The sequence below is a fragment of the Alosa pseudoharengus genome, unplaced genomic scaffold (genome assembly GCF_046254945.1).
Source record: "Alosa pseudoharengus isolate Yale_2024_CS ecotype anadromous, Long Island Sound unplaced genomic scaffold, YU_APseudo_1.1 YU_APseudo_1.1_scf_8, whole genome shotgun sequence".
NCBI classification, from domain to species: domain Eukaryota; kingdom Metazoa; phylum Chordata; class Actinopteri; order Clupeiformes; family Clupeidae; genus Alosa; species Alosa pseudoharengus.
In genome coordinates, this window is record NW_027468870.1 from 4,578,864 (window position 1) to 4,586,363 (window position 7,500).

Genomic DNA, 7,500 nt, shown 5'->3' on the forward strand with positions numbered 1-7,500 from the left:
TAGATGTAAGGCTAGCTGTAGGGGCTAGCTTTAGGGCTAGCTGTAGGGGCTAGATGTAGGGCTAGCTGTAGTGGCTAGCTTTAGACCTAGCTGTAGGGGCCAGCTGTAATGGCTAACTGTATGGGCTGTATGGGCTGTATGTTGAAGGGATCTGTATGGGCTAGCTGTAGGGGGGGAGTGTACCTATGTTCCCCGGGTCCTCTGTTTCCCACTTTGTATGGGACCGGGAAACATAGGACCCTTTTGTAAAACCCTAACCATAACCCGAGCGGGGAACATAGGACCCGGGGAACATAGGGATGACCGCCTGTAAGGGGCTAGCTGGCTGAATGAGTTAAAGTATTTTATTGGACCTGGCCCATGTCTGGCCCACATGCGGTCCATGTCTGTCCAGCACCAGCTGCCCTTAACCTTTCACCCTCTGGCACCCCCCTGCAGATTGTGTGTGCGTCTGCCCTGCCAATCTGCAGCTTTGTGAGATCCAAACACAACTCAGGCCAATCTGCAGCTTTGTGAGATCCAAACACAACTCAGGCCAATCTGCAGCTTTGTGACTTCTCAGGCCTATCACAGGTTTATCCACAGCTTTTGTAGGACCCCAAGCCCTCATCTGACCAATCCGTAGCTTTGTGAGATCCGAAGCCCACCTCTGACCAATCCGTAGCTTTGTGAGATCCGAAGCCCACCTCTGACCAATTCATAGCTTTGTGAGATCCGAAGCCCACCTCTGGCCAATCCATAGCTTTGTGAGATCCGAAGCCCACCTCGGACCAATCCGTAGCTTTGTGAGGTCCGAAGCCCATCTCTGACCAATCCGTGGCTTTGTGAGGTCAGTGCATGGCAGCCCGCTCAACTCTGGCAGGTCTGGCAAGCCAGGATGAGCTCATTGGTATAATAATTGCTCGCCCCCTCTCTGTTGTGAGGGGTGGTTGCTAACAACAACACAGCTCTGGCTGCCCCTGACCAGGGCAAGTGGAAAGTGATTTGGTCATGGCTTTGCACTGGGCTCCAGTCAAAGGGTTGAGATCACATGGAGTAAGGTTTGGAAAATCTAACTAATCCAGCTTTTGAATCAGCAATGGCAACTATGTCAGGCAGTGACTTTGAAATGGTGTTTAGATTTGGAGCAGAAGATTGGCGCTTGAGCCCCTCAGCGTGAGTCATGATGCTGATGAAATGACTCAGGGATTGGGTGGGGAGCATTGCAAATTAGAGCCATGTTAAAACTTTTTCAGTAAGTTCTTCCAAAGTAGAACTTTGAGCTCAGTAAATGAGAGAATGCACTGAATTCCACAATAATTTCCCACTGTGACAATGGAACGCCATTCCTGCAAGATCTCATGCAAGCTTTGTAGGAGATATATCAGCAGATGCCTCCCCAAACTAACTAACAGACATCAAACTATCAGCTACCATATGAATCTACATTTCAAGCATCTTACATCAATAAAAATGCCATTAAAAAACTTGTTCATTTCATGGCACGGCATGTCACCCAATTGAGCTGGAATGATTAATCTACTAGCCCAAACAAAGAACAATACAAGAACAATGGCATGGAAAGTCACTAACATAATTATCAGATATTATCGGTAATGCCGTGACCAACTGTATTCCAATTAACAATACCTTTGTGCTTCAAAATGAGAAAAGCCAGCAATTTCAACATGTCTTCAATGTGCTTCGTTCCTATCTGACTCAAACCCTTTTAAAGAAATTACAAAAGCGTCAACAAAGTATGGGAACACATCAGGACTCAATTAACTTCAGTAAATCAGATAAAATATGTTACTTACTTGTAATTAACATTCTGTGGCCAATTTAGGAAGAGCACAGCAGGATAATGGGGGTAAAAAAAGTTGAAGACAAAAAAAAAAAGCAAATAAATAAATAAGAAGTAATCACATGGACGCAGGTAGGTCAACCTGTCCGGAGCGGTGAAGACATGTGAGCCTCTGTGTGAGAGGACCCGAGTGAGAGCATCAGACTGGCATGAGTTTGGAGAGTAACTCCCTTCTGCTCTCCACGGAACATACCAACTCTCCCACAACTCTCTTACAGAGGGGGGAGGTGCTCAAAACTTACCAGAGGAAGACACGGCCAGGGTTAACAGCTACTCAACACACACACACACGCATGTGCACGCAAACTCGCGCTCACACACACAAACTCACGCTCACACAAATCAGTTCAAATCTCTGTTGAGCAAGATGGTGTTTGTTAAAACTCTGTTGTGATTGCTGTGAACTAGGTTTTTAAAGTTTCAAAAGTCTGTCCCTCTCCCCCCTAAAAACACCAAATGATTTGTCCCGGCTGAGGCTGAGTTATGGCTGAGTTATGGCTTAGTTATGGCAATGTGGTAGCGGTGTCCACATCCAGATGGATGACTTCAATGACCGCTCATCTGGCCTGAGGGCAACCCTCCCACCTCATTCCTTTATTCTGACACACACACTGCAGGCCTTCTCTGAGGCTAGCATCAGTCTGACTCTCTCTCACACACACACACACACACACACACACACACACACACACACACACACACACACACACACAAACACAACCACACACACACACTGCACACACTCTGAGACTAGCATCAGTCTGACTCTCTCTCTCACACACACACACACACACACACACACACACACACACACACACACACACACAAACACAACCACACACACACACACACACACACACACACACTGCACACACTCTGAGACTAGCATCAGTCTGACTCTCTCTCTCTCACACACAAACACACACACACACACACACACCAGACTTCATAAACTCTCTGTATGGCTATCCAGTCCTCCGTATTTGCTCCCACCAGGGAATGTCTTCCATAAACAAATATTTCCCATATTTATGCTAAGCTGAGATACTCAAAGTGTCTCTGTGTATACTGCAGGAGGGCTTCTGCATGGCTCAATGGCTCAAGTGGTGCTACTGAAATCAAGTGAATCAAGCTTCCTGCTCTTAATGTGTCAGAGGGACCGAACCTACTGAGACACACACAGCATGAGTGAGTGAGTGAGTGAGTGTGTGTGTGTTTGTTTGTGTGTGTGTGTGTGTGTGTGTGTGTGTGTGTGTGTGTGTGTGTGTGTGTGAGAATGACTGTGAGTATGTGTGTGTATGGGTGAGAGAGAGAGAATGAATGTCAGTGTGTGTGTGTTTTATTTGTGTGTTTGCATGTCTGAGTGAACAATAGTGTGAGTGTGTGTGTGTATGCACATGTGTGTGTATGCATGCGTGTGTGTGTGTGTGTGTGTGTATGTGTGTATGTGTGAGTGTATAAGAGTGTGGTAAGTGTGTGTGTGTGTGTGTGTGTGTGTGCATGTGTGTGTGCGGGCTAATCTCTGGACGGTAGTGACATGCTCAACTCTCCTAATAGTCTCCTGTGAATGCCTGGGTGGCTCTCGGGGTTTCTGTAAGCCTTGCAGCACGGCGGCAGTGTCATGACAACGCCACACGTGCAGAATCAAACGAGGGCTGATGGACGCACATGCAGGGAGGCGCCGCCAGAGACGCACTCTCACGACCAGACGCTCTCTCGACCAGACGCTTTCATGACCAGACGCTCTCACGACCAGACGCTCTCACGACCAGACGCGCTCTCACGACCAGACGCTTTCATGACCAGACGCTCTCACGACCAGACGCTTTCATGACCAGACGCGCTCTCACGACCAGACGCTTTCATGACCAGACGCTCTCACGACCAGACGCTTTCACGACCAGACGCTTTCATGACCAGACGCTTTCATGACCAGACGTTCTCTCACGACCAGACGCGCTCACGACCAGACGCGCTCTCACGACCAGACGCTCTCACGACCAGACGCTTTCATGACCAGACGCTCTCACGACCAGACGCTTTCATGACCAGACGCTTTCATGACCAGACGCTCTCACGACCAGACGCTTTCATGACCAGACGCTTTCATGACCAGACGTTCTCTCACGACCAGACGCGCTCTCACGACCAGACGCTCTCACGACCAGACGCTCTCACGACCAGACGCTCTCACGACCAGACGCTCTCACGACCAGACGCTTTCACGACCAGACGCGCTCTCACGACCAGACGCGCTCACGACCAGACGCTCTGTCGCCCCACCTCAGAGCCGCTGGCTGACAAGCGCTCCTTCTCTTAGCATCTTGTGTCGGCTGAATAGGCCACTTGGCAACAGCTACTGGCTCTGCGTCAACACAGAGGATGGCTGCTCCCTGAGTGGATCTGGCTCTGATGTGGCCCTGATGTGGCTCTGATCTGGCTCTGTTCTGGTGTGAATCTGGGCCAAATTGCGCTTCAAAACCGTCCACTTTGTGAGACAAACTCACACCAGAGTTTTTTCGTGCCGACACACTGCGAAGGTCACAGGTTCAGTTCCCCCCTGGGAACTCAAACACTGACAAATAAATGTGTGTTTTTCCTGGTCCGAGAATCATGGCGGATTAAAGAGTCCGCCAAGCGAATTAATGTGTGAAAGTGTGAAATAGCTCGAAGCATCAACAGCCACTGCTTTTACAACAAACCATATCAACTGGCCTTCTACATCCTTGAAACGCCTTTTATGGTAGCACACTATAGGAGAGGGTTGACAAGCGCGTGCACATCTCTTTGTAGCTCTTACCCACACGGACAACGGCCTGAAGTCTTTTAGCATTTTTTTTACTGCTGCTGCTGCTGGGTGTTGTTTATTTTTCATGAAGCGCTGGTGGTGAATAATTCATCTTAACTCTCTGGGACTTTCTTCTGTTGCGTTTTTTTTTCTGGATAGCTCTGAACAAGAGTCTGCTCTTGCGCTGTTTTATGCTGTTCGGAGCCTTCGGTCCACCTGTGGAGATTACACTGCTCTCCTTGTCGATGAGAGTGTGGACGCAACTATTCCTTGCTGTGGTCGTTTTCATCTCTGAAGGCCCCTGCCTTCTCTCTCTACACACACACACACACACACACACACACACTTCTCAAATCTGGGCTGTGAGCTCTGAGCTCGATGGAAAACCCTGTGATTACATTCTAAAGGGCCACTGTGCACCACTGATCTTCTCTAAGCACTTCAAGCCAACATCTTTATGTCTACACACACACACACAATCCGTAACATCTTCATGTCAGTACGATCCTCCACTCCACTCGGTGGGGGCCATGTTGGGGCGTGTCTGCCCACATCCTAATGTTTTCTAATAGCCGTATTTTTCCATCCATTTTACCAAGCTGGATGAGGAGGAAGACGAGGAGGAAGACGAGGAGGAAGACGAGGAGGTGTAAAGGAGGCTCTTAAAGCTCTGGGGGGCTCACAGAAACCTATCAAAGCTAATAGTCACAGGGTCCTTCAGGCCTGCGCTGTCCTTGGGATCCCATTAAGGCTGATGAAGCTCGCTTAAAATGGAGGTGTGTGATTACACTCCTGTGTGTGTGTGTGTGTGTGTGTGTGTGTATTAATGGGGAAGACCTGCAGACGTTTACTGCTTTGCTGGACACCACACAGGAAAGTTGGTCCTAACACCGCTAACTTTGCCATTAGCCGCTATTAGCCACGTAAACACCGCGGGTTCAAGTGTTGTCAGGGGCAACTGCAGGGGATGCTTCGCTACTCTTTTTTAATGCCACTGAGTCACTCTACTGTGTCTGATACATTAGTGAGCCACTGTGGAGAAAAACACTGAGGGCCAGATGTACGTACATTTGCGAACGTAACGTTATCAGCGCCATGGACAAACCGCAGACTGCGAACGCTGACAGACCCAAGTTTCCGCCGTATTTATCAATCGTTCAATCCTTGGTGTAAACTGCGCCTTTCTCTGCCTCTCTCCGCCCATAAACGCAATTTACGAACGTCCACAACTGAATGGCAGAGCCTACAAGCGCAGTTGAATGAAGTTAACTGATGACAACATTAAAAAGAATCAAACGTTTAGCGATCATGAAATAATACCATAGATGATAAGATGTCAACGAGCAGGGAGATAATGAAGATCAGTAGTTCTAGTCAAACTACTTGTGAATGTAGGCTATGGAAAATTGGTCAAATCTAGCAAGTAGGAAAGTTTAAGTGAATGACGTGAAAGTGAAAGTAAGACATTCGAAAGGCCAACGAAAGTTAATGTTGCTTTTGATAGTAGCCTACAAAGACTTGCAAAACTGGTGCTCTAAATAGCGGTTCTGTTGTCTTTGAAAGGTTCTCTTATTGAAGCATTGAACTTCAATTTGGATTAACACCTGCTTTTACAAGGCGCAAGTATTTAGGCGCAGAATAGATGTGCGCTTTCAGGAGCAGTCTTTGTACATACCGCGGAATACATAATTAGGCGCTCTTTACTCTTCCCCTCCCATCTTTTTACGCTTAACTCCCACTTTCCCCTGGATCCTCCCATGAATGCATATGCATGACACGAAAAGCGCAATTAGACATTTTCAGCTCCCGCGACAGGCAGATTGCGCTTTTACCTCATTGCGGCCTGTTTGTACATACCTCGCAATGATTTTAAACGCAAGTTGCGAAACAAATACGCCTGAAGTGGGCGCAAAAGCGTTAGTACATCTGGCCCTGAGGCTCTATTTATTTTCAGCAGACCACCACCACCAACAACAACAACAACAACAACAACAACAACAACAACAACAACAACACTGCAGAGCAGCTTCCAAACAATCATTCAAAGTGATCGGCATCAGACCAGTCCTCTAACCAGTCCTCTAAATCTATTTTTGTGTTTTGGGAACAGAGCACGTCAGCTATGTGCCTGATGTGGCTTGAGCCTGACAGCCTGACAGTCTGTGTGTGTGTGTGTGTGTGTGTGTGTGTGTGTGTGTGTGTGTGTGTGTACTGCGCCACAGGATGCAGCAGCAGCCAGCGTACGTTCCTCGGCTGCAGGCGTCACACCGCAGGACACTGTGTGTGTGTGTGTGTGTGTGTGTGCAGGGACTCTGTCTTTGTCCCTGTGTGTGTGTGTTATTGTCATCAGTGACAGTGAGGAGCCAGGCGGTGTGCAGTAAGCGCCAGCAGGCCCCAGTGGTACACCTCACACACACACACACACACACACACACACACACATACACACACGCACACTACACACACACACACTACACACACACACACTATACAGCAGGCCTCAGCTCACACACACACACACATGCACACACACACACACACACACACTACACACACACTACACACACTACACAGCAGGCCCCAGTCGGACACCTCACACACACACACGCACACACACACACACACACACACGCACACTACACACGCACACAGCAGGCCCCAGTCGGACACCTCACACACACACACACATGCACACTACACACACACGCGCTACACACACACGCTACACACACACACACACACACACACTACACAGCAGGCCCCAGTGGGACACCTCACACACACACACACATGCACACATGCACACTACACACACACACACAAACACACACGCTACACACACACACACACACTACACACACACACCTCA

General features: G+C 48.6%; 1 protein-coding gene across 1 annotated transcript in view; it reads right to left on the reverse strand.

Annotated features, from left to right (window-relative positions):
* Positions 1 to 1,958, reverse strand: part of LOC143112042 (rho GTPase-activating protein 7) — a 38,018-nt gene extending 36,060 nt beyond the window's left edge. Inside the window, exon 1 of the mRNA XM_076274291.1 lies at positions 1,797 to 1,958. Within this exon, the coding sequence (XP_076130406.1) occupies positions 1,797 to 1,809 (13 nt within the window). The 5' untranslated portion in view covers positions 1,810 to 1,958. The remainder of the gene's footprint in view (positions 1 to 1,796) is intronic.
* Between the last annotated feature and the right edge of the window lie 5,542 nt (positions 1,959 to 7,500).